The sequence below is a fragment of the Lentinula edodes genome (assembly GCF_021015755.1).
Source record: "Lentinula edodes strain Le(Bin) 0899 ss11 chromosome Unknown C8R40scaffold_5, whole genome shotgun sequence".
NCBI lineage: Eukaryota > Fungi > Basidiomycota > Agaricomycetes > Agaricales > Omphalotaceae > Lentinula > Lentinula edodes.
Genome location: NW_025764311.1, coordinates 394,174 through 419,441, shown reverse-complemented (window position 1 = coordinate 419,441; position 25,268 = coordinate 394,174). Strand labels below are relative to the sequence as shown.

The following is a 25,268-nucleotide window of genomic DNA, read 5'->3' as shown; positions in this document are numbered from 1 at the left end:
GCAAGGCCATTCCGAGGCGTAAGAAAATTTCGCTGTACAAAGGTCCAGGGAATGACTGTGCGCTAAATATTATACAGAAGTATGTTACTACAATCATAGTTGTCATCAGCAAAGCAGTTTCAACAAAGCCATTTCAACCACGTCAATCGGCGAATTACTACTATCCGGGTAGGTCAGAATGCATACAGTAACGCAAGAGCAAGTGATGAGATTTACCGTGACATAGCGGAAAGCCGGGTTCTTCCAGTCGGTGATATCTTCCAGTTCAGTAAACTGATCATTGGAACGGATACGTCCTTCAGCTACAGCTCGATCTCTACGACGGTTGGACATGATGAACATGACTCGGAGGACGAGTATGACGACAATCTAGTGATGGAATCTGACATTCTGGTAGCGGAGGGTTGGAAATTCGCCTACCTCAAGAGCCCGAGAGACCAAGCATCCAACTACACCAGTGTAATAGGTTGGAGCTTCGGATGTCTTGAATAGAAATGGACCAACAATGTTTCTATGATATTTCAAAAGATAAGAGGACTCCTGATTTTGCGACTATCTTGACTGACCCGATAGCAACACCTAGGAAAATAGCGGCACTAGCTATAGCCTTCTTTGACTGACCACCGACGTTACCAGAAAGGAGAGAGAGGCCAAGTACGAATGTCGCATTGGAAGCGCCAGTCATCCCTAAGTTAAAACCCGATGATGAGTGCGGCCCACATATTGTAGAACTACTAGATCGCATACAAAACCCGGCAAGTCTTGGTGCTGTACCTTTGCACCAGGCGACCATAGCAAAACCAACTACAGTCGGTACGTTAGTTAGGGCCATGAGCAACGTACGGTAACCCGAGGGAAGCTTCGAATTAATGAAGATCGCGGCTAAGATGAACGCAACAATAACCATTCCGTAGGGAATTTGCATGAGCGTGGTCTGGAATGTATCAAATCCGAACCTATCGTGCGACTAGATGGGCTTTTCTATACACAAGATGACGAGGTGGGAGACTTACCCTTGTACAATCAGTGTGCCGCTATAAGTAAAGGAAGGTCAGGCTTTTAATAAAGTGACCGAATGAAGAAAGTTCACAAGTTAGAAGTAGCGCCCTGATAGGGAACATAAAATATAGATCTGATTATAGGGTAGATAAATGCGTACATTAGGGACATTAGCGGTGAAGCCGAAGAGGAAAAAAAGGTAGGTTTTTGGGTCAATGAAAGCTTCAAGGACTTGTGCAGGTTTCCATCTGATAACAGTTTCGATTCATAAAAGAGCGATAGAATAACCAGTCATTCTTACTCTCGAGTATCGGTTGAATTATAATCACCCCGTTTTCGGCTCACGATAATGAGTCTTTCCTCAGGCGTGAACCAGTGGCTGAAGTAGGGCGAGTCGGGAATAAATATAGCCATAAAAATGGCCCAAACCGAGCAAAGGGCCCCAATGATCAAGAACTCGTACTTCCAAGATGGGAGACTACCTATATATGGCATCAGTTGTGATCCGAAATGTACCATTTGCACGTTGTTCTAGATACCTTTGATCTAAGTATCGTTCACAGATTGAGAGAATAAATCACGGTCATTGAATGGAAGAGCTTACATGGCCAATCCCATAGCCAAAAAGACCACCGAGAGCAATACCGAATCCATTAGCACTATCAATCATGTTCAAGATTAAACAAATCTAAGAATCAGGCCTACTTACAGATACCAATAACCGATCCTTGACGGTTGTTGTGTCCGTGTGTACCAAGTTCCAGTGATGAGAACAAACGCTGGATCCGCAGTAGCCTCTGCGGCACCAGATAGCACACGAAGGACGGCCAGCTCAGTGAAGTTTCTACTGGCCGCTTGAGCCATGAGTAGAATGCCCCACAAAAAAATCTGGAGAGCCGCGGGAGCCGATCAATCGTATGTATGTAGCACGGGATATATCTGGGCTTACGTTGAAGGCAAGATATTTATTTAAAGGGAATTTTTGCATCAAGAGGTTAGTGGGTAAGGCCCAACCCAACCATCCGACTTTTCCGTATCTTAGTAAAGTCCGCATGCATCCACACAATATGACACGAACAGTAAAACAAACTTGAAAGCCAACTCTGAGAAAGTAGATATGAGGGTCTGTCATACCATCAGAATTCGAGATGCACGCACATAGTCAGAGCTACCAAGATGCAAATCTTCCTTAACTGGATAATGATAAGCGCGAGTCAAAGATGATCACACGGGATGCCATACTATTGAAGATTGCAGCGTAAGAAAGAGTAGTCTTGTCACTGAGAGCGGTCGATTCATATGAAGCGCCTTGTACGTTGGTCACCACTCACACGTAGTAGAACTAAAATATTGATTTTTTTGAGCGCGTGGGACGGACATGCGAAAGACAAGGAAAATAGACGGACCATGTAACATATCGCGAGTGCGGGCATTATCAAGAGGTCGATCTTTCGTTCTACGTGCTTGACTTTACCAGGATCGAGCTCCGTTTCATTCATTTTCGCGACATCAGCGAGAAACTGGGGAGATGGATTCTTCTTCTGTAACCAATTGAGTATGCTAGCAGGACCAGGTTCCTTAGACTGATATGGGGACCGGGGGAGGACATTCTCCACTTGTTCGACTTCTGTCTTCTCTACGTCCAAGGCTGGGGAGTCTGGTGCTTCCTGGCTCACTTGAAAGGTAGAGGTGGGCATGGTTCAAGACTGGAGTGAAGCTGAGTTGCTCCCAGCTATATATCATTATCTCCGCGACTCGGAGAACCTGTGATTCCCTTGAGCTTCCATATACTTGGGGCGGCCCGGATGTTGACTAGGATGTCGGTTGGTTTAAGTAGAGTCCAGAGTTTGGAGCTTAGATTGGAGTCATTAGACCGCATGACGCGAGAAAAGACGCGTCGGGAGCAGCAAGCAGTCAGCATTGCAAAGAGTTGGATGAACAAAAGAAAGTTTCCTAGTTCAACCGGACCGCCCCGTTGAAAATCCTCGTCGTAATCGGGCCGCCGTAACTCCTCCCAATCTCATCTGCATATAAAGCCAATAGCTTTGAGAAAACATGCAAGAAGCTCTGATATCATGCCTACCGTTGTATTCAAAGCCAAGTCCACCACCGAACTACTCGATATTCGTGCCCGTGAACAGCCCAATGATCCTGCCATTTACACTGGCATTTCAGAGCCAGATGGCTCTCTTAAGCTGCGCTCACTTACGTACGTTTCTCCTTCAAAGTCCTTATAGTGTGTCTTTCAAAGTTTAACTTCTGCATTTAGCTACACTGATGTATTGAGGGCTGTTGACCGAATCGCTTGGTATTATTCTTCACTTGGAATCGCGCCCAAGGTAGCCGCAGGAGAAATCCCGCCTACGCGTACCATCGCTGTTTTCGTGACCTCCTCGGTCGATGAAACCCTTCTTGAGCTTGCGCTCGCAAAAATGGGACTCACCGCTTTGCTTCTTTCTGTGAACAACTCTGTTGCTGCCGTCGCACATTTGAGTAAAATCACGAATGCAACCCATCTGATCTATAGTCCCAAGTTCGCTGAGGAGGCCAAAGAAGCTCAAGCCTTGTTGAAGGGGCAAGGAGTTGAGATTGGAATCATTGAGGATATGCGTTTTCCTCTCTGGGGCTCGCAAGGAGCTGCTAAAGCTGCGATCAAGCCATTTCTTCCTGTGCTTACTCCCGATCAGGAAGTTTCTAGACCTGCAATTTACCTTCATTCGTCCGGTTCAGTAGGTTATTGTATTTTTGTATTCATGTAAACACTGATTCTTTGATGCAGACTGGCTTCCCTAAGCCTGTTTCCGTTAGCCATTACGGTCTGATAGCAAACATAGCGCTCAATCAGAACAAGACCGGGTTCAGTACTCTACCCGTCTTTCATGGATATGGACACTTTGCACTGTGAGTTAATTCATATTTTAATCGTTGCCCATTCATCTGATCCATCTATAAGCTTCCGTTGCATGTACCCAGGACGACCCTTTACATTATTTCCTCCTCATTTACCACTCACTTCCGCCAACATCTGTGCTGTCCATGCACTATCCCCCGATACTCGACAGTGTTTTGCTGTTCCCTATGTCATCAAGGTATCCTTTTCTTCCTCCAGCAATGTCCTCTTGCTTTTTGTTTTTGTTAACGTTCGGAGTACTAGTTGCTTGGCGAAACTGAGGAAGGCGTCAAAATGCTTGCAACCTTCGATGTAGTGAGCTATGCTGGTGCGCCGCTTCCGGTAGGACATGTTTTTACTCACCGCACAGTGAAATTCTCATTTTCTATCTAGGATGATCTTGGAACACGTCTGACCGAGGCAGGGGTCAATATCATTAGTATATACGGAACATCTGAGGTATCTTCCACACATCCTCGCTTTCGTACTGAATTCAAACTGTTTTGAAGACTGGAACCATCATGAACTCTGAGCGCGAGTTTTTGACGGATAAGGGGTGGAACTGGGTTCGACCGACGACGTTAAGCAAAGACTTCATGGTGATGGAGCCTCAAGGAAAAGATACATTCGAATGTGTCATCAAAGACGGCTATCCAGCAAAGGTACATGCTTCACTTTTCCTTGGAATTCGTTCCGAGATACAACAATGCTTTACAGGTAGTGTCGAACCGGCCGGACGGTTCGTTCGCCACGAAGGATCTGTTCCAACGACATCCTGAAGAAAAGGACCGATACAAGTACATAGGCCGCCTCGATGACACTCTCGTACACATATTAGGGGAAAAGACCAATCCAGGTATTCAGTCCTCTTTTCTCAACTGGAGATTCTCGTGGAAAAAATTCCTTTCTTCCAGTACCTATGGAACTTTGCATACGTGGGAACAGTCCATATGTAGCTGAAGGTAGCTTTCTCGTAAATTGTCTTAATGTTATGCTAATCTAGCCTCCCAGCCATTGTGTTCGGTGCTGGGCAACCGACGACAGGGTGTCTTATCTTACCTTCAGAGTTGGCGAAGGATCTTTCCGGCTCTGAGCTCATGGAAAAGGTTTGGCCTGTCATCGAAGAAGCGAACGCCGAGGCTCCTACCCACTCCCGTCTGCTACCCGAAATGATTGGCTTCCTTCCGTGAGCCTAGTCATCTTCTTGCAATATCCTGGTCCTCACATGCTCGTCAGATATGGAACCCATGTTCCAATCGCAACGAAGATGAGCATTCTTCGTCCGGCTTGCTATACCAAGTTTAAGGACATTATTGGTACGCTGTGTCTATTTGCATAATTTACCTCGAGACTGATCTGTTGCAGACGGTCTATATTCTCGCTTTGAAGCCGGTCACTCAGAAGACGAGAAGCTTCTCCTGTCCAAGCCTGAACTTGAAGACTATGTTCTTCAGATCATCACGAGAACTCTTGGTTCTACCAAGGCTTCCAAGCTTGATAAAAAAGCTGATTTGTTTGCCTTCGGCGTCGATTCTCTGCAAGCTACACGAGTCCGAAACATTTGTCAGAAAGAATTGGACCTTGGTGATCATGTTCTGGGCCAGAACGGTATGTCTCGAGCTTAGTCTCGCATTCATGTTAATCCTCATCCGGTCACAATTAGTCGTTTACGAATATCCTTCGGTCGAGCGGTATGTGTCAGACCCAGATAACTTGAATGTAACTGTTCTCATTTCTTGATAGGTTGGCGGACTATATCTTGTCGTTTCAGGGAGAAGCACAGTCACGCTTTTCTGACCATGAATCCAAAATGCTCGCTATGGTCGACAGATGGGCTGCCAAACTTGAATTCCACAAGCCGGATGCCAGTGCGAAGCCAAAGCCCAGAAATGCTCGTGTAGTGGTGTGTGCATTGGTCCCCTCCCAAGCTGAGTGTCTAACCTGATATCGGCCTAGATTCTTACAGGCGCTACCGGTTCCTTGGGTGCTCATATCTTGCATCAACTACTCCAAGAACCATCTGTACACAAAATTATCTGTTTATCGCGTGGAAAGTCCCACGAAGAGTCTCGTGAGCGTGTTAAAGGATCCCTGAAGTCTAGGAAACTTCCCACACCAGATGACCACAAATTCGACTCATACGCGGCAAACCCCAACGTCCCACAGTTGGGCTTGACGGATGACGAATATACTTCAATCCGAGTGCAGGTGACGGATGTAATTCATGTAAGTCTTTTCCTGTTCCATATCAGTAAGAGGGTTTTTAACCCAGCGTTAGAACGCTTGGCCAGTGAATTTTGCTCTCAGCATTGAGTCTTTCGACCAACATGTCGGGGGCTCAATCAACCTCATGAATTTGTGCCTTCAATCGCCCTATGCCGAGCCCGCCGCCTTTTACTTTAGTTCTTCCATCAGTTGCCGCCAAGGGTCTCCAGACGCGATCTGCATCGAAGACTACTCCCCCTCCCCTTCTACTGCTGCAGGTACCGGCTATGCTCAAAGCAAATGGGTTGTAGAGAAGCTGTGTCAGAAGGCTGCTGAAACTACCGGATTGCCTGTCGGTGTACTACGAATCGGCCAGATGGTCGGTGACTCCGTGAAGTGAGCCCCCTACACCTGGCTTTTTCACTTCAGTTCTTTCATCTTCTTCTGCTCCTAGTGGTGTCTGGAATGAAACTGAAGGTATGTCTGTCTTAGCCAGCATTCTCTTTTCTGACGACAGTTATGAAGCGTGGCCGTTGATGTTCAAGAGTGCCAACACTATTGGCGCGCTGCCTACAGTTGTGGAAGTGAGCAGTACCCTAGATGTCTAATTCATTTGATATTCAATGTCTTCACAGAACCCTTCTTGGCTTCCTGTTGACTATGCAGGACGAGCTGTTGCCGAAATCGTGTTGGTCGCAGACCGTCCGCAATCCGTAGTATATCATATCGTAAACCCAAATACGAGTGCTAGTTGGGAAGATATATTGGACGGACTGGAATACGCTGGAATGAAGTTCGACCGACTGGAACCCTTGCAGTGGGTTGAGCGGCTGGCGCATTCAGATCAGGATGGGGAGAAGAATCCTACCATCAAACTTCTGGTGTGTGTCCTTCATGTTGATAATATGATATGATTGAACTGTTGTCTTCCTGGTAGCCTTTCTTCCGTATGCGATACAGCGGTGGTCATCACAAGCCCATGGTATTTGTTACCGATAAAACCCAGACCATAACGGACAGTATACGATTCGCACCGCCAATCACGAAGGAACTGGTGCTGAAATGGGTTTCGAGTTGGAAAGAGTCAAAGTTCTTGTAGCAATTTGTATACAGTCTGTTGACATTCATTATTGTGTGCGCCATTTCTAACTCGTATCAAAAGCCATAGTTTTCGATGATTGTATCTTCGTTACTTAAAAGGCGACTTCATCTTAAACGTGCGGATCGCCTTGGCTCAATTTGACTCTTCATCGTTTCTTCCTACTGATTCTCTTCTATGTATTCTTCAGTGATTTCTGATATTGTACATTGGCTGTACATAAAAGTGTAGGTACAAACAATTGAACTCTATTTCTGGTCATTGCTATATGATTATGCTCGCCCGTGCTCGGTTCCTCTGTTGGCGGCCCATGTATCTGCACCCTGTATTGACGGTGAGTGATATCATCCCTTTATTAATTCCAGTACTCACCTTGTGGTTCTTAGTTCGGTAATTCTTCTGTCTCCTGGTGAACCAATCCCAGGAAGTAACGCCGGGACTGAGACTGGCCTGCCTTTCCGGACTAAGCTTGTTAAAAGCTTCAGAAATAATCGGACTTTCTAGCAACGGCAACAGAGGAGCATTGTCTGCAGGCCTGGTGAAGTAAACCTGCGACCACCGATCATGTTTCGATTGCGATCCAGGGGGAGGGCTGGAATCGAATGCGTGAAATTAAGATTCCCGAAGAGGAAAGAAACTGGGTGCGTACACGACACGGTGAATATTGGAATTGAGCAAACCCCCGCTGAACATAGTCAGTGTGTCACCGACGTTGCAAATCATATGTCCTGGCAATGGCTGAAACGAAAGTATTAAAAATGTGAGCAAATTCTTTGTGAAATTATCATTACCCTGACGTATGACCATTCGGTATTTCCAGGCGGGAGAACCTGCAGCCCGCCGAGGTTGTTAACCAACAGACTCAAGGTTCCGAAGTCTGTGTGACCTCCGATGGCAAGTTTACCTGGTGTGAGGTTGGCAGGAGCCTTTATCGTTCGCGTTTCACTCGCGCTGAAATCGTTGCGCCCATGTAATTTGGCTAATGCTCCCTCCGGCAACCCGAGTTTGTCGTTGAAGATTCCAATCATAGTGTTGCTGATGTCCACGCACTTTTCGACGAAGGGCGTGACAATGGGATCCATAAGATCGTTGATAACTGTTGGGTATTCTCTACGGGATACTTTAGGGTAGGAAAGGGCGTCATCCTTGGCAACGTTGACACCTTCGACAGGGTCGGGATTACCGGCAGCGTCGACGATGTAGTGGCCAACGGCTTTATAGCTGACGATTGGATATATATGAATACTTTGCACACGGTGTGCAGTGTTTGAGCATACCCGAAGGAAAGCCCCTCGTCTCCCTGCTCATACTTCATCTTCTCCTCCAAAGGCAGCTTGAAGACCTCCTCGCCCATACCCCACATAGCAACAAAATCTTGTTCGGCCCCATGATTCTTCAAGCTGTAAATTCTTGTTCAATCTCTGCAAAACAAAGGGCAGAGGTATGTATAACTTACTACCAGAAACCCAGGTTTGTTCCAGCTTCCCAGAGCCGGTTAATTTCAGTCTCGTCGCCAGCCTTTAACAACTGGTAATCGATTACAAGCAACGGGTGGGCCTCGACGTTGGAGGGCCATTCTGGAAGCTCTCTGACGGGTACTGGCATGATTGTGATGGGGGCTTGTGCTTTTTCGAAAAGAAGAAATGCAAACCCCAGGTTAAAGATGGCTTTTATATGAGCATTTCTTTCCGGTACTGTAGTTCAAGCTTCGATGGGAAAATTTAAGAACGGATGGAGGACCCCAGTTTATCGATGATAGATCTTCCGAGCATGGTCGGCCTAATCATTCGACCTGAAAACGAGCACCTATTTGAATCCCCAGTCTATTCCGCTCTTCGATCAGTGACAACTAATTTTTTTGACTGGAGTGGTTCATCGATGCTTCTAGCTCTGAAAGACTTGGAAGTAATGGGGAAAATTTGGGCCAAATCTTGGCCTGAATCAAGTATTCTCCCAAAAATATCCTGCTACCGGGGTCCTGAACGAAGATGATGCCTCACGACTCAGAGTAAATTATATACCCCAAACTTGGGTGTTGTATACTGTTGTATACTACACTTTGATCCTGATAATGCTACCCCAGGTTGATTACAAGTGGAGTCTGTCCATTGCTTATGGGGGATATCGTCACCTGTTGGAAGCGGAACTCGGTTGATCCTCTTCCACATAGCCTGGTTAGAGTCAAACGTCAGAACCTACTCACACCTACTGATCACCTTTGTCTTGCATCACCGAAGACCGAATTCTTCACGCTTTGAACGTTGCTAGTAAATATTTTGCATCGACTGGGAGAATTATCAACTTTGTGGCGGTGAATAACAGTTCAAAATAACGCGATCACACAGCCTGAATGCCCGCTACCAGATCGAACGCTAAAGACTGGTGTAAGGCCCAACGAAAGCCAGGAGACCTTACAAATTTCTGTAGAGTTCTATGCTATCTTTGAATAAAGCATCCCTAGCTCCTTGCGTTCTGCGGCGCTCACTTCTCTCCTTCAAAACTTCATGATCCGAGTTGAAGGCGTAGCCATGGTGGATATCCTTCGAGACCTTCATCTTGAAGTTCATAATTCGGGATCAGAACAATGTAGGATAGGCTCTCATAGCGGAAACGCGAGGGAGAAACTCGCTTACAAGGTCAGTCCTTCTTGCCATCCGCAGAATCATCAGGATATAGCTGTCAAGAGGAAGCGAAGATCAGAAAGGGTGTTGAACCTGTTGAACCCGAGACCCAATTACCTTCCCGGGATTGAAGAGACCAAGAGGGTCTATCGCCCTTTTGACTGTTTTCATGAGCTCTACCGTGCCAGCACCAAGCTCCTCAACCAGGTACTCTTTCTTCCCAATGCCGACACCGTGTTCTCCTAGAAAAAGAATCGACAACGTTCCAATGATTAGGTATGTCATAATCTTTACCTGTGCCTATCAAGGGTATCAGCTAGAAGGCATCACATAAACTATTTTAACTTACATGTCCCATCTAGTGCAATGGCTCTATGGACCATCCTAGAAACAACGTCCTTCGCGATTCTGAGTTCTTCCTCGTTACGGATTAGAAGTGACGCGTGAAAATTTCCGTCTCCAGCATGTCCAGCTATAGGCGCGACTATACCAGTTGATGCGAGGTCTTTCTTCGTCTCGTACACGAGTTCAGATAATTTAGACACGGGGACACTATAAAGTACCCAAATCGGTTACCCGGACAGACACACATGATAAAAACATAGCACAAACCAAACATCTGTACTCCAAGCTCGACTGCCATTGACCAGTGCAAGGCAGGCGTATAATGCATTCTTGCGCGTAGACCAAAGATCGGCGGCTTGTTGATCGTCTTTCGCAAATTTGAACCCGAATCCTCCATGTCTTGCTACAATCTCCTCAACGACTCGGCCAGATTCTGACAAAGATGCTTGATCATGTCCTTGGAACTTGAACAAAAGTGTATCTTTCTCTGGCCAACTATTTTCGGATTGCCCGTATTTGTTCAGAGCGTGCATGCAGAGGTCATCCATAAGTTCGACGCATTCTATATGTCATATTGAGTGTTATTATCACCCCATAATTTAGGATGGCACGCACGAATACCAACGCCCGAAAGCATAACTTCGCGGACTGCCTCTGTTGCTTTTCGAACATCTGGGAAATGCACCACAGCGACTGTTGTTGGAAGTACGGGTGTCAATCGTATCGTGACTGTATATTATGAGAGTGCAGTCAAATGTGCAAGGGAATAACAACATACCTTCCGTCACGATTCCTAGAGTGCCTTCGGCTCCAATGAACAGTTTTGTCGTATCGAAACCAGCAGACGACTTTCGAGACCTGCGGCGCGTCTTAATAACCTCTCCGGAGGGCAGTACGACGGTCTGGCTAAAAGTCAATCTTGACAGATCTATAAGTATTGGCGTTACTGCTAACGGCATTCAAAAACCATTCTGCCTTTCCAGTACCGTATCTGACAGCATTCGCTGCACAAATTCTCAGCAGTGGCTTGAGCATACAATCCCGAAATGAAAACTCACTTCCAGAGCAGCCAGTGCTCAACATTCCGCCTATTGTCGCCGTCGGCGCAGGGTCCAGCTATCATGATGCTAAGTAGAGAACAGAGGCAAAGAGTCATCTAAATTTACCGGGAAGAACAACGGAATCCCTAGAAATGAAAGGTGTTTGAACATGGGACACGTAAAAGTGCACTGAATTTTGGCTAGCCTTGATCGTGCAGAGTATCGTTAATGTCACTCCAGCAAACACCAGGTTGACATACGAGGTCTGAGTCCGCCTCTAGTACCAGAAAACTTCACGACATGTTACACTTGTAGAATTCGAATAGGCCATACCATGTATCTCGATGATTTTATTCATACGTGACATGTCGAGGCATATACCACCGGAAGAGTACTGTCGGTCGAGTCAAGTCAATAATGTTTGAAAAAACACACGTAGTTACACACTCCGCGAAATTGGCCTTCCAAGCTGGTTCCTCCAGAATAAGGTATTATAGGGATGCGGTATTTGGTAGCTATCTTGACAATTTTCACGACATTGTCAGTGCATGTTGGGTACATGACGACGGTATGAGAAGTCCCTAGAATATTAGTTTTGGTCATGCTCTAAACGAAGATATCTTTGTACTAGCCTGGATGATGGTCATTGACTGAAAATCCGTGGCTGTAGAGATCATCTGCGTTCGTTGACACGGCATCTTCATCATCTGCAAATGTTTTCTTCAACTCCTCGACAGCCCTAGTACAGTCCTCTCGCGAACCGTACTGAGGCTTCCGCGGGACAGCCTCAGTGTCATGCCGATTAGCGAGAGAATATCCCGCGAAACCACTGATTAAAGAGGCAGCAGAGAGCAAGATGATCGTTTGTCCGGAGAGAGTTAGTATAGAAGGTTTGCTAGCTGTGGTGGTGGAGAAACGCGGGGATTGAGCGCTCGGAGAGCGTCTGTTGTAAATCGATATTGCATTACTAAAGGGCGACGAAAGCTGTCGAGCTCGATACGCGCTCTTGATAACGGTCGTTCGCAACATTGTATAGGAGAGAAGAAGAAGGTCAAGTTCATCGTGAACTGACTTTTATTGATCAATGTATTGCTAATCCCTTGTGATTGATAATTCCCTGATTTCCCGAGCGAGACCGAAAGGCTATGAGAGCAAAGGTATGTCTCCTTTCTGTGTACCACGATGTAATAAATCTTGAATTCGTGGTGGGCCGTGAAGCTTTGAAGGACGAACTGGGACTCTTCAAGCCTTCGGGCCGGACTATAATGGGCTCGAGCGTGAGAATCTTCCCTTTATACTTCCTAATTGAGCGACGTGTTTCCATTTTTGGACTGTCACCCGCTTCCTGATTTCCGCAATCGGCGCCTGCCTAAGGCGCCGTCCTTCTGCCACTCGATCGCGCTCAAACTCGATGCTATTTTCCAAGATAAAATTTTCAATGGCATCCTAATATTGCTGTATATACAGCAGATGTTTAAACACCTCAGTCTTTAGGTCCCGTTCCTGCCACGCGCTTGAAAGCGCGATGGCCCACCTTCGCACGTTATTCCCTTGATCAGTGGTTGCATTCAGATGAACTGGAGAACAGATGCGCGGACTGGCGAGACTGGTCATCGCAGGCCCAGGAAAAAAATTAATTTGTATGCTATTGAACTACTAAGTACACCATATTACAAAGAAGCAGGTCAATGTACATGGCTGAACATGTAGCTTTAGTCCTCTCGACCTCGAAGCCAGAGGTCACATCGTGTTGATAAGCGTATCAATATTGAGAACCAAAATGGAACCGTTTGCACACAATCAACACTGACACTAGCACCGATACCGACGACCGAGAATTGTATGGCTTTCGCGTGTCCAGATCATGGCGTGAATATGAGTATTGCAACCATTCTCGAAAGCGTGAATACGACCGTGAATATTATCGAAGAAACGTGGTGACATAAAGGTCGATTGTCAAGAGTGAGGTCTACTGTGTCTACAAGGCGGTTTATAACATGATCTGTTTGACAATAAATGTCAAATGAAATCGTAACGAGGCATTCTTGGCATTGAAAATTCGCTGTTTTAGCTTTATATCAAGGTTTTGAGTGAGTGAAAGTGAGTGAAAGAAACAAGGAGCGAGCTCAGGATCGAAAAGGAGCGTTCCAGAAGCTATCATTGACACTGCTGCTAATCAGGTGAGGACTTGACGTCTGGTAGAGATAAACCCATAGGGACCGGAATATTCCTATATATAGCATGTGAATTAGTGCCTGTGAAGGTAGCTCAGCGAGCTGCTCATCCAGTGCTCATCTGCAAGGAAATACGACCGTGACCCGTGAGGGAGCGGAGCTTGTCAACAAGACTACGTGTACCCGGAAAAACGTGTACGTTGTCAGTCCCCGGGCAGAATAGCAGGGTGCTTGCTCCTTAGCGGTATCTCGGTGGTATCACAATCTCTCTCCTTACAGTTCCGTGTGCGTCGGTCCTTCCGGAAGGGGTATCAGAACGGACAACAGTCTACAACAGTCACCTGATAATCCCACCTGTCAGTAGATATAGAACGTTTTGATCGGATCATCATTGGCATGTATACGTAGCATTAAGGACTACTTCTCATCCTTCTATAAAGTAGATAAACCTCCATTAAATATAATGACCATTATACTGAGGCCACGTCTGCATACTGTGCTGAGCGCCTTTCCGCCCCGAATCTTTCTCAGTCTTATGTCAGCCTATGTCTCGGCTTCCCGCTCATTGTCCCGGCTTCCCGCTTTCCCGCTCACTGTCCCGACTTCCTGCTCACTGTCCCGCCTTCATGCTCATTGTAGATAAAATGTAGTCCATTAGTGATGACATACAAAACATAACTACTTCTCTAAGACATCTGTGGCTACTGAAAGGAAAGCATCTATTCTAAGAACAAGTTCTTCATCCTCCTCCTCCTCCTCATCATCATCGGTGTTGTTGTCCTCTTCAACCCCTCTATCAGCCGTCGAAGCTCCCACTGCAAGATTTGTAAAATTGGACCGTTCCAATGGTGTTCCAGGAAAGAAATACTTGCCATTTGTAGACCAGTCGAAGCCTGATAGCTTGGTTATGGAGAGGAGGCGCTTTTTGTGGACTTCATGGAACCGTCCCCGCTCCCGACGAAAATCCCTGACCTGTAGTGCAAGCGTTGGGTTTGTTGGTATGAGTTCTTGTTCCCGTGCAATGAGCTCATCTCTCTCCCGTTGCATGTAGGTTATGAGCCGGCGAATTTCCTGATGTACACGGGAGAGCTCGTCCTCAGCTCCAATAACCTTGAAGAATTGAGTGATTATAACACGATTAGCAGGGACTGCCCAAGGACGTTCACGGATATCTTCACGCGTGTCACGGAGGATATCAAACTCAGATAAAAAGGCATACTCAACAACCTCCTCCCAGTCAACCTGCCGTCTCTTTGGCTTCATCTTACCAGCAACGGTGTTGTACTCAACAATGGCACTCTGAATGCTCTTTGACCGTTTCTTCAGTGCACTTGCAAGGTGTTTTCGCATTTTGTAGCCTGCAAAAACATCAGCCAAAGGATGGTAATAGGTAGATAGAGCAAAACCTACCTGTACCTGAGATATTCAACCTGGAGAGCTCGAATATTCTAGAGACTAATAGTCCCTCAAGTTTATCAAGAGCTCTCCGGTACTTGGCACCCGTTACCAGTGATCCAGCCTCCTCCCACTGTTTGGAGCCCTCCGTCCACCGAACGCGTACGTCAAGCTTCATTTCCAAGGCATGAACGTCAGCAAGAATCTTTCGTTCATTCTCCTGGGCATGGCGTTGGGCACGTTCGAGGGCTAAGGTTTGATCATGTTCACCCGGTCGATATGATAGCCAGGCATGCCGCGCATCTTTCAAAACAGCCTGACATTCCTTGAGAGCAACAAGTTTCCCATAGTATTCCATCTGGAGTGTTTCACTAGGGGGCTCCCTCGATAGATTCTGGAGATAAGCTGCCTCTTCCTTCATCCATTGGAAAATGACACGGGCATCCTTGATACCGGCCTCATGCATACGGATTCTGAGGGAAGGAGCAGTTCGTAGGATTTCGAGGGCTTGGATATAGTGGTTCCTGAGGAATTTGCTGAGGTTACCGTACGTCTCGAAGTTGTCAGTATGGTAGGCGTATTCAGTAATCATCTGTCGACGGTGAAAGATGCTTGCATGGCGGGTAGCGGAGGCCAAAGAATTTGACTTTGAGAAGCACTGCTCGGAGGTTTCACCATCTTCCAAACCAGCACCGCTCTGGTACAGAAGAAGGAAATTAAGCTGGCAGGCTCGTTCGTGTGCATACCCATGCATCGTCCCAACAGCAGGGAGGTACCCCATATACTTAGCCAGCGACGCTAACGGACTACGGTGTACTGTCTTGCTATTGGTACAGCCAACGTCGTATGAAAAACAGAGCTTGCCTTTTGGGGGCGCTTCTTCTCCATTGCTGACGCGGTGCTGCCTCTCTGCCTCGAGGAAGTGATATATGGCAGCTAGGGAGTACTTCGCTCTAAATGACAGTGGTTAGTAGCTTTCAAAGGCAGATGTTGACGAAAACGCACTTTTCACCCGACTTGACCATGTCTGACAATGAGAGAACCAGCCCGTGCCGACAAATGAGCAGAAAGATTCCGTTCTCATCGAACTTTGCCCAGGACTTTCCGGTATTCTTATCCGATGCATTATGCCACTTCTCTTCACATCTCCCAGTCTTCCAAACCCAGTCCCGAAAGCTATCCTGAGGGACCAATACCGGTGCGTTCTTCCAGTTTTCCTCCGCCCACTCGTCGACTGATACACGAGAGATGAAGTAGTCACCGCCTGCCTGCCGGGGGTCCGTTCGTTCAACCACCCCGGAACCTGCTACCTCCGCGAGGGAGTCGTCGGCGGCATCCTTGTGACGCTCAACTCGTTTCAAGGAATCATTCCCGTCCATCGCCACCATCATTCTGATCTCCAAAGGATCATCCTCCTCCAACTCATTCTGACAGCACGGGCAGGCGTGCAGGATTCGCCAAGTCGGTGAATCTCGACCAAGCGCCTGAGCAACAAGCTTTCGGATTCGAGACCTCACCTCCAGGTATGCATCATAGGCGGAGGAGAATTGTTGCATAAGATAAGGTTTGAACGGAAGGCCCTGAACATCGCAGAGGGACTTGATGAAGGGTTGGATGGAAAGTCGGGGGCACCGACAGAATAGGTCGTGGAAGAGGTGGAGGGTACGGGTTGAGAAGGCGTGGTTGTGTCGGAGGGGGGAGGATGGAAAGACACCGGCGCGGACCATGCTTGCTGACTGGTATCCACCGTCGATGAGCGGAATGAGGCGTTTTGTAGTATCTAGAGAAATTCGTCAGTGTCTTGTGGCAACGCGGTAGGTACAACGGACTCACCGAAAACATCGACCACAGTCACGGATATTGAGAGAGCACTCTCTATTTCTTCCAGAGTACGGCGGCCCTGTTCTTCGTTAAGAGACCATACCATGAACGCGTTGACCATACCATCAAACTGGGGTGACCAGTGGTGGTAGGCGCGTTCCATCCGGTCTCGACGCTTGCGACCGTCCACACGGTAGCTATGAAATCCATGGATAGGTGAGCGAGGGTTATAACAGGAAAGGCTGGCACTTACATCCGTCTGCAGCCATCCAACAGCTCCTGATAAACGTCGGCACACTCCTCCCAATCACCCTCGTCTAAATCCCCAGCACCGACTTCGGCCTCACCACCAGCATGGCTCAAGATGCTTGGTAGGTGTGTTGGGCTTGTAGCTTCATACCCGCCGTACCCTTCATCTTCGTCGCTGTCGATAGGCTGCACATTGAGAATCCGCACCTCCTCGGTTGCTCTTTGCTCTTTCATTCTGCGTAAGTCGCTCGGTCGATGCACCTTCAGTTGTGCACGAGTCCTGCCGTTCCCACTGATATTCGCGATCGACATGATGACATTTCGGCTGGAGGATGTAGTTTTCATGCGTTTGGAAGGTTTCATGAAGGGTTTATCGCAGGTTTTAATGAAGGGTTTATCGAAGGTTTATGCGCACACGTGATTTGCGTGTGTGGAATTATAAGTCGCCGTGGCCCGACTTTTCCCTTCCTTCGTTCTCTTTTAATAAACGTTACAATGCGGAAGAAACGCATGTTGGCTGAACTGGATCTGTCTTTGGCTGTGGGGGAAGGTAGGTTAATTTTTTTTCGTTCACTTCCTTTTGCCGTTAGGTGACCCCGACCTTGGGGACGCCGAGGGTACTCAGGCTCACCGTGCACAATGTCAGGCGACCCCGACCTTGGGGACGCTGAGAACGTGCATGGTAACCTCAAACCACCCATATACTGCTGGGTGAATTCGGTATTGGGGCGCTGAGCACGTATGGTATATTTTCTGACATATTATTACCCTTACAGGCCTTCGAGTCACACGGAGCAACCGCGAGTTCAATCCGCATGTTATTAAGCCTGAGATTCTCACAATTATTGGGATTAAAAGTGAGCAACTTCTCCGTGAGGGGTGTCGAATATCCGACGCTGCCTGGGAGGAGGGTATTGAGGAGGATACCGAGCTATTGGATACCACGGTGCAGCTTGATACTGCGGTGCCGTTCTCTATTCCAGTAACAGCTATATTTAAGCCACTAGAGGAGCTGCTGAGGCCGGTTGATCTGCAACCTCGAGCCAAGCGTCCTCGGCTTGAATATGTTCCAAACATGGAGCTGACTGCTGCTGAGCGAAAGAAGATTAAGGACCACCATCGTTCACGCAACCTCCGGGCGAAAAAGCGCGGCGCTATTCAGCAACAGCTTTGAACCGATCTGAAGGCAGTGGCAATTCGGAAGGGTGCTCAGACCAAGTCCGAGGCTTCAATATGCAGTTTCGTTGGGCCATGTGCAACAGCATGGACAGGGAGCCGTGCACCGGTACCGTATCCTAAAATCCATTCGGTATTGGATGTCCTTGCTCTGTCTGGGCTGCAATACGTCGAGTGGGATGCTAGGTGTGTTGTCCCTCGACTACCCCTTCCTACTTGCTGAGTTTTTTTATTAAAGTTATTCAAGGCTCTATAAGTCCAAGGATGGGTTGCATTGGGCTGCGTTACTAGGTTATGGTGGGGATTGTGTATCGTGGCTCAAGAATATGGGGGACCTTGATCAACTACTCCTCCAAGCTCATCAGAAACTTCGATTTCCGAAGCATAGCCAACCTCCACGGCGGGGTGAGTATGACTCGCTCTCAGTTGGGTATAGCCATGGCCAGGGTCAGCTTCACCCTATGAACTTTGCAGTCTCAAAACACAATCGTCCAATATTACAGGGTTTGCTCGAGTCACCAGAAATTATCCGTGTGGCACGGTTCATGGACCGTGGGTGTATAACTCTGTTGTCATGCTTTGTGTCGGCCCTTACGGTTGGTTTTTATAGGTAACCTTGAGCTGTATTTCCCAAAAGTACATCGCCTACTTACAAACCTGACGGAGATACTATTGGGTATAGAGGGACTTTGCCTGAATCGTGTTTTCAAGGACTGTTGCTATGCTGCATCTCAATTAAATTTCTCCCGAGCAGCAACAGATCCTCATCTCGACTTCATGAACGCATTCTTTTTATGCTGCGGTGTATGGAATGGTGGCCGATTTGACTATAAGCGCGGTGGTCAGTTCATTATGTGGAGTCTTGGTATTGTTGTCGAGTTTCCGCCGGGTGCTGGGATATTGGTACCCTCTGCTTCAGTAACCCATGCCAACGTCCCAATTGGGCCAGAGGAACACAGACATTCGGTGACATTCTTCACCGCTGCAGGTATTCTTCGTTGGTACTGTAATGGATTCATGAACGACAATGAATTTTTAGCCCAGGCTTCCAAGGTGCAGAGGGAGAACTGGGAAAAGTATCGGGCAGATCTATGGAGGTTTGGACTTGATATATTGCGAGATGATTAGCTATAGTACATAACATATATAGCCAGAATTGACCGAATTGTAAATTTCTGGCAGGTGGTGATGCACACATAAAATTCAGATTTCAAGTTCGAAGAGATTTTACAAGTGTAAGCTTCAGTAAATAATTATATTAAAATTGTAATCAACTATCTTGAGTACTCTAAAATATGTATCTCAATTTTTGAGGCCAGTACATAACAAATAATTGCTGGACAAAATCATTTTTGACTGAAGTTGAGATATGACTACCCGTTCAGAAATCCCTATACATACCTACACCGTTCTTCGATACTTTTTGTGTATGCAAAATTTAAGGAAATACGAAATTGTCTTAGAATGACCTAACTATATCTAGGAAACTATCTCTTTTATTAGCAAGGTCATCGATACAAGAGATAATGTACAATGGACTAATTTATGCTGAAATTATACTTGTCGTACTTGGTTAAAGCCTTCAATGAAAAATTCTCACGGTTGGTTTCTCTACTGACTACTGCAATGGTCTCCGCTAAAAGCAAACTCTGTCGCGCTGAATCACCCCCGATACGGCTACGGATCCCTATATCAGAGCAGACTGAGAAACAGAGGGCAATAAAGAAGGAATGCCGGAAGATTGGAAGGTCTATGGCGTCTAGCCGATATCGACGCAGGTAGAATCTTGTTCACTCTGTTTGTACATCCTCACTTTACCATACATTGTAGGCAAGGTGAAGCAGGGAAGACTACAAACCGGTTGAGGATGGCAAAAAAAAGAGCTCAGATGACAGATGGGGAAAAAGCTGCGACAAATGAGAGGCGAAAGGCAGCAGCTGCTGCATCATATCTCAGGTAACTAAATCTGTATACTCTGGAATCATTCTCTCAGCAAAGCCTTCATAGGAATCGAAAGACTGTCCTTCGGAAAGCACAGGACAAACGGATTGCAACATTTATCGAAAAAGTTGGACACCCCGATGCTGATTTGTGGTACCCCTACCGCCGTAATACCTATCGTGTTGGTGAACAGGCCGGTGTTTCTACCAATCCTCGCATTTATCTTTAGATTTAGCTATATGTATGAAACTTATGGTTGTTTGATTTCTGATAGTCCTCGGCCAGTTAAAATTAGGGAAAGCGACATTCATTAGACGGACCAGTACAAGACAGTGACAAGCAATATAGGTAGATTTAAACTTAAATAAGACCCCAATGCTTATCCTTTGGAAGCTCGTAAGTCTTGTGATTATTCTTCAATACAAGGAAGGCTTGCTGAGCATCGTAGCGGGTACCGATATGAATAATGACTTCGCCTCCATGCCAGCAGAGTCCTTGTTTCATCAGCGTACTGGAAATTTCTTTAAACATTAAGAAAAAGAAGACAAGAATGAAGCATACCGTCGATTGTATACCCCAGGATTTTCACCTTTGATAACAATGAGATTTTCTTTTGCGTGCACCGGTGTCTTCAAAATGTCCAGAACACCAGTACGCTTACATTCTTTATAGGCCTTCGCTGCAAGCTTGCGGTTGCTGAACGACTTGTGGATTGCATCAGGGAACTCATCTGTCAGTTCGAGAGCACCGGTGGCTCCATTAGTTCCCTGCCATTCGAAATAAAGCCCGTCGGAGTTGTTTCTGCCATAGTATACCAGGTACGTCTTCTCTACAAATCCACCAGACTTTGATGCTTTCCGGGCTCTGGCTTCAGCTGCAGTGGCACCTCCCGATCCAGGCGAAGGTTCATCCTCATCGCTACTGACATCAGCTGCACTTTGGGGAATCCATCCATCGCCAGAATTATCAGTGTCGGAGTCCTCAGAATCATCTGGGCAATCGGCCTCATCCTCCGAGGAAATCCATACTAGGCTAATGTTCTGTTTGGAGGGACTAGCGATGACTCTTTGAGCAGACTGGGTGTTGCTCATAGCAGGAAGGGGAGAACGTGGAGTCGCATGAGGATTTTTCGATGAAGGAATATGCTTGACTTTCCGGGAGCAGGTTGGTGTTGAGGGAGGGCTGGTAAGTTTCCGAATCTCCTCTATAGAGGCAAGATTCGCTAAGCATTTGCCTTTATAGATAGGGCGTGACACATACTAATATCTAGCTCCACTTGGTTGAGCTTCTCTTCCAGCCGTATATTAGCAGCATCTACCCCAACTTCGGCCTTCTGCATCTCCTTATTGACCGCACTGACACCTACATTGATTCGAAGTCAAGCGCTATAGAGGATATCCATTGACATTAGAACCTACCTTCGACATCCTTTTCCAGTAATGCAACCAAAATGTTACGATCTTGGTGGATTGAGTGTAGGGTACGGGTACGCCTTGCAGAAGAGGTAGATGGTGTTGTTGGCGCTGGGTCTAATATTCAACAAAACGGAGAGGGTGATGGGCTGATAAAGGACATACCAGACATGAGAAGATAGAATCGCTCGCAATCAAACCCCTTGTCTGTGACCCAAGTAACCCAAGCAAGTAAAGCTAAGATAGATCGATGTGGGGAAAGAAAATAAACCACGATTGATTAGCTTATCTCACGTTGTGCACATGTGCCTAACTGCCTGCCCTTAACATTTTCTTTGTTGACTGGTTTCAGTACATGTCCCTTGACGTGTTCATAGGCTTTCAACAATTACAAAAAAATCTTGCTCAGAAATGGCCAACCTCCGCTTTCAACATCTTCTCTCTTCACCAGGTCTTCCTCCTTCTTTATCTTCACAACATTCCAGCCGCCCTCCACTTCAAAATACAGGACATTATAACTCACCCAGCCTGCACCATTCGATGCAAAATACTTCCTTTCCACGCATAACCACTGCCCTACCATATTCTGCTCCCCAGTCTAGAACTGAACCACACCAAATTCCAACCCAACCCTTCACGCGTAATCCTGAGACTTACAACCGACCAACCCCGCATGCTGGCTTTTCAGATTCTTATGAGCCTTACACGCGGCCAACATTGCATATGGGCTTTCCAAGCTCTCAGGTAGGATCCTTCCGAAGACACAGTACTCCACTTCGGAACGATGACCATCAACCGCCGCCGGGTCTCAGTCAGAGATTTCAGCCGGTTGATAATGGTCATTATACCGCCAGGAGCTTTCCTCCAGGCCTCAATGTGCCTTGCCATCCAGATTCTCCTGTAGCAACTGGTCGACAGGGGCGTTCAGATTCTAGTCAACATGGAGCTCTCCAGTGGCAGGAAACGGTGGTTTGCAGCAATGTGGATGCATCAAAGCTCCATGCTCCAACCCCTACTCTTTCGTCCCGTCCTTCTTCTCCTGTTCCTACCCAAAATTCTGGACGGAACTACGGTCCTGTTCATGACCACCGTGTGGTATCCATCCTCAATAGTGACGTACATCCATCCGCAACATTTTCCATCTCACGACCCCCACCAAACCCATTTTCTTCTTGTGAGCCATCGCCAACCCTAGCTCCTTCAGCAGATCCTAATTTCAGTGGCAAATTTTTGCTCCATGAAGCATCATTGATCCCTACCTCTCCGTTGAGTCCTGATTTGAGTAGCCATCCTTCTACCCATGGTCCGACATCAACCCCTCCTTCCTCATCAGGTCCTGGTTCGAGTAGCCACTCTCCCGTCCATGATACACCACCAGCCCTTGCCGATACAACTGGTTCTCAATCAAGCAATCACACCACGATTTGTGATCCATCACCAACCACCAATGGGTCTCTACCATCTCCGGTCACTGGTGGACTCAGCGGTGTTAATTCTACCCCAGCCTCCATTGGCCAGGCAGAGCAGGCGCACCATCCAATAGTAAACCTAGGGGTTTCGGAAAAATCTCTCGCTAAGGCTACATCTGCCTTGAAGGCTAAGCTTCTGAACCAGGCGATTTCTCAGCACCAGATTGAGCAGGAAGAAAAGGTGATGGATTTAGCCGATACACATGGTGTAACAGTTAGTAGAGTCAAGAAACTTGCTGGAACCTCCAAACACCATCGGAAGAGGCGGGTGAACAGTGCCCAGGACGCTATCTTACATGCGAAAAGTAAGGAGCTGAATGAAGGTATGATTACTTTAGTAACGTTATAGGTATTTACTAATGCCTATTATAGGTAGGCGATATAAAGCCAAGATCGGTGAAATTCGACGTGCAGCAGAACTTGATGACGACCTTCAACTTGCGAAGACAGACCCTGACAAGTTGAAGATATTGATGGATGGGCTAGAAGAACATCAACAGGCTAAGAAAGACGTAGCCCGGACCTCAAACAAAGCTGGTGCAATGAAGGTTACTAGGCTGTTGCAGGGGTTTAATTCCGACGTGAGCTTTTCAAGTTTTTTCTACTGCTGAATATATACTAATTAGTATAAATAGTTCCAGGAGCTCCGAGGGACTACCGATATTGCAGGCTTTGGTTTCTTTGTACGGGGAAGTTTCGAGAGTTCAATTAAGCCTACCATTGTGGGTGGGGGTCCTGTGCTCGAGTTTTTTCAGAAGTACTTCAACAAGGATCCATGGGAGATGGCCTGTTTATTCGAAGCGTTTGTCACGACATATAATAAGGGTGTGTTCTCTTGCTTTGAATATGAGTTATACTGAAAAAATCAACACGTATAGTTGGAAGTTGAAAGCTTCTTCATAGTGAAAAGGCAAAAGTGACTAGTAAGACAATCTCCGAATCGCTTGGTGTGTAATCCCTCTACACTGATTTTCTGTTTGGTGGCTGATAATTGGTTCTCATAGCTCGCATTTCTGGGGTTGACAAGATCAGGATGAACTATCCCAACTTTCGAACCAAAGTCTCTGCCAAGTACAAAGTCAAGATTATTGGTTGGCCAACAGATGTACCCCTAGTGTCTCCGCGGGATATCACTGATCCCGAAAAGCTTAACACCCTGTATGACGCCTGGAGATCTGGTTCAGCGTATTGGAGCACTATGGATAAGCGGGAATATAAGAAGTTTATGCAACAGTTGGACCAGGACAAAGCGGCAGGTTTAGAGGTTGAAATCCCCCGAAAAGGTCGAAGTGACATTGGAGGGAGACATCGAAAAGCCACAGCTAAACGTCCAGGGGAAAATAACACTGAGGAGCCACCAGCAAAGCGAAGACGGACAAGCTCATCAACAAAATCGATGCACATTAGGGAGCAGCATGGGAGTGATGAGGATGACGAGAATAGTGATATTGGGCGGTCTGGGAATGAGAATGAGAATGAGGATGAGGATGTCGATGTCGATGAGCTAAATGACTGAGTGCCTCTAAGTCCTTCATTTGTTTGCTTGTAGTAGTCAATGTTTCTAGTTTTCGACAGTCTATAATGCTATATTATTCATTTGTATAAAATCAGTTGTGGCAGTGAGCAGAAAGTTTATTTCCTATAAGCAGGAAGTCAGGACAGTAAGCGGGAAAGCGGGAAGTCGGGACAGTGAGCGGGAAAGCGGGAAGTCGGGACAGTGAGCGGGAAAGCGGGAAGCCGGGACAATGAGCGGGAAGCCGAGACATAGGCTGACATAAGACTGAGAAAGATTCGGGGCGGAAAGGCGCTCAGCACAGTATGCAGACGTGGCCTCAGTATAATGGTCATTATATTTAATGGAGGTTTATCTACTTTATAGAAGGATGAGAAGTAGTCCTTAATGCTACGTATACATGCCAATGATGATCCGATCAAAACGTTCTATATCTACTGACAGGTGGGATTATCAGGTGACAACAGTACTCACTCAACGAGTAAAAGGACCGGTTCTCTCCCGAAGCCGACCAGAGTACTGAGTATGTCGAGAGATAGATGAGATAGATGACGAAGGTGTATACAGGATGTATATCATAGGACTAGTGGCTACTAGTGGCTATATAGATGTAGATCCTTGTGAATATTCAGACTTGCAGGCTCAAATCCAGGCAACTTCCGACCAATTCAAGTCTATGCCAAGGCTCAAAAGTATTCTAAAACGGTATCATTAGCAGCGTTTCAAATATATCATAAAACTTACAGTGACAAAAGTAGACCGACCGTAGTCTTCAAGACCGTAGACATGCTGGCAGATGCTGGCGTATTACATGACGGACAGTTCGAAAGGATATGTACAACCAATGAATGTACCGAGGTACGTACATATATCGCAGGGTTTACCAATAAGATGTGAGGATAGGGTCTTCGGGAGAGTT

General features: G+C 46.8%; 9 protein-coding genes across 9 annotated transcripts; 4 read left to right on the top strand and 5 right to left on the bottom strand.

The window, feature by feature from the left end:
- Positions 1–105: 105 nt before the first annotated feature.
- On the bottom strand, positions 106–3,001 carry C8R40DRAFT_1246028 (MFS general substrate transporter; the record flags this gene model as incomplete). The annotated part of the gene is made up of 17 exons (XM_046233630.1): positions 2,406–3,001; positions 2,331–2,341; positions 2,242–2,279; positions 2,158–2,192; positions 2,078–2,102; positions 1,949–2,025; positions 1,709–1,887; positions 1,604–1,658; positions 1,539–1,545; positions 1,301–1,481; positions 1,160–1,247; positions 1,091–1,107; positions 1,014–1,034; positions 748–956; positions 567–687; positions 421–511; positions 106–369 (listed from the first exon to the last, which is right to left on the bottom strand). The coding sequence occupies exons 1-17, from the start codon at positions 2,694–2,696 to the stop codon at positions 106–108; spliced, it is 1,710 nt and encodes a 569-aa protein (XP_046090009.1). The 5' UTR covers positions 2,697–3,001.
- Positions 3,002–3,074: 73 nt separating this feature from the next.
- Positions 3,075–7,193, top strand: C8R40DRAFT_1037186 (L-aminoadipate-semialdehyde dehydrogenase; the record flags this gene model as incomplete). The annotated part of the gene is made up of 20 exons (XM_046223642.1): positions 3,075–3,208; positions 3,269–3,728; positions 3,779–3,900; positions 3,953–4,088; positions 4,154–4,231; positions 4,283–4,348; positions 4,399–4,551; positions 4,607–4,745; positions 4,804–4,851; positions 4,901–5,075; positions 5,126–5,205; positions 5,255–5,497; positions 5,553–5,580; positions 5,633–5,792; positions 5,846–6,115; positions 6,168–6,490; positions 6,549–6,571; positions 6,620–6,678; positions 6,730–6,975; positions 7,032–7,193. 20 exons carry the CDS (start codon positions 3,075–3,077, stop codon positions 7,191–7,193), a joined length of 3,105 nt encoding a protein of 1,034 aa, XP_046090008.1.
- A 272-nt stretch (positions 7,194–7,465) lies between these two features.
- Positions 7,466–8,798, bottom strand: C8R40DRAFT_1037103 (Clavaminate synthase-like protein; the record flags this gene model as incomplete). Its single annotated transcript, XM_046223636.1, has 6 exons — positions 7,466–7,516; positions 7,566–7,785; positions 7,843–7,931; positions 7,985–8,414; positions 8,471–8,593; positions 8,650–8,798. The coding sequence occupies 6 exons, from the start codon at positions 8,796–8,798 to the stop codon at positions 7,466–7,468; spliced, it is 1,062 nt and encodes a 353-aa protein (XP_046090007.1).
- A 927-nt stretch (positions 8,799–9,725) lies between these two features.
- Positions 9,726–12,454, bottom strand: C8R40DRAFT_1087862 (FAD-linked oxidase-like protein). Its single transcript, XM_046227388.1, has 12 exons — positions 11,832–12,454; positions 11,647–11,780; positions 11,533–11,593; positions 11,405–11,476; positions 11,326–11,345; positions 11,218–11,275; positions 11,114–11,163; positions 10,938–11,061; positions 10,775–10,888; positions 10,427–10,721; positions 10,177–10,366; positions 9,726–10,090 (listed from the first exon to the last, which is right to left on the bottom strand). Exons 1-12 carry the CDS (start codon positions 12,226–12,228, stop codon positions 9,890–9,892), a joined length of 1,716 nt encoding a protein of 571 aa, XP_046090006.1. The 5' UTR covers positions 12,229–12,454; the 3' UTR covers positions 9,726–9,889.
- A 1,597-nt stretch (positions 12,455–14,051) lies between these two features.
- On the bottom strand, positions 14,052–16,495 carry C8R40DRAFT_1037146 (uncharacterized protein; the record flags this gene model as incomplete). The annotated part of the gene is made up of 3 exons (XM_046223638.1): positions 14,052–14,731; positions 14,784–15,721; positions 15,774–16,495. 3 exons carry the CDS (start codon positions 16,493–16,495, stop codon positions 14,052–14,054), a joined length of 2,340 nt encoding a protein of 779 aa, XP_046090005.1.
- Positions 16,496–18,340: 1,845 nt separating this feature from the next.
- C8R40DRAFT_1036803 (uncharacterized protein) lies at positions 18,341–19,142 on the top strand (the record flags this gene model as incomplete). The annotated part of the gene is made up of 2 exons (XM_046223614.1): positions 18,341–18,566; positions 18,625–19,142. The coding sequence occupies 2 exons, from the start codon at positions 18,341–18,343 to the stop codon at positions 19,140–19,142; spliced, it is 744 nt and encodes a 247-aa protein (XP_046090004.1).
- A 498-nt stretch (positions 19,143–19,640) lies between these two features.
- Positions 19,641–20,184, top strand: C8R40DRAFT_1166886 (uncharacterized protein; the record flags this gene model as incomplete). The annotated part of the gene is made up of 3 exons (XM_046230923.1): positions 19,641–19,792; positions 19,845–19,970; positions 20,022–20,184. 3 exons carry the CDS (start codon positions 19,641–19,643, stop codon positions 20,182–20,184), a joined length of 441 nt encoding a protein of 146 aa, XP_046090003.1.
- A 155-nt stretch (positions 20,185–20,339) lies between these two features.
- Positions 20,340–20,692, bottom strand: C8R40DRAFT_1029839 (uncharacterized protein; the record flags this gene model as incomplete). The annotated part of the gene is made up of 2 exons (XM_046223129.1): positions 20,340–20,466; positions 20,517–20,692. Coding segments are annotated over 2 exons (303 nt in total), but the record flags the coding sequence as incomplete, so codon positions are not given.
- A 1,459-nt stretch (positions 20,693–22,151) lies between these two features.
- Positions 22,152–24,352, top strand: C8R40DRAFT_1066664 (uncharacterized protein; the record flags this gene model as incomplete). Its single annotated transcript, XM_046225805.1, has 5 exons — positions 22,152–22,205; positions 22,286–23,159; positions 23,209–23,417; positions 23,472–23,661; positions 23,841–24,352. The coding sequence occupies 5 exons, from the start codon at positions 22,152–22,154 to the stop codon at positions 24,350–24,352; spliced, it is 1,839 nt and encodes a 612-aa protein (XP_046090001.1).
- Between the last annotated feature and the right edge of the window lie 916 nt (positions 24,353–25,268).

Bases quoted from the DNA above. Each gene is read 5' to 3' on its own strand.
- C8R40DRAFT_1087862 (XM_046227388.1), bottom strand. From the start codon at position 12,228: ATGTTGCGAACGACCGTTATCAAGAGCGCGTATCGAGCTCGACAGCTT. The intron at 11,062-11,113 runs GTTAGCAGTAAC...ACTTTTAGCCAG, and splicing joins CAGAATGGTTTTTGAATGCC to ACCGTCGTACTGCCCTCCGG. The intron at 10,367-10,426 runs GTTTGTGCTATG...GGTACTTTATAG, and splicing joins GCTTGGAGTACAGATGTTTG to TGTCCCCGTGTCTAAATTAT.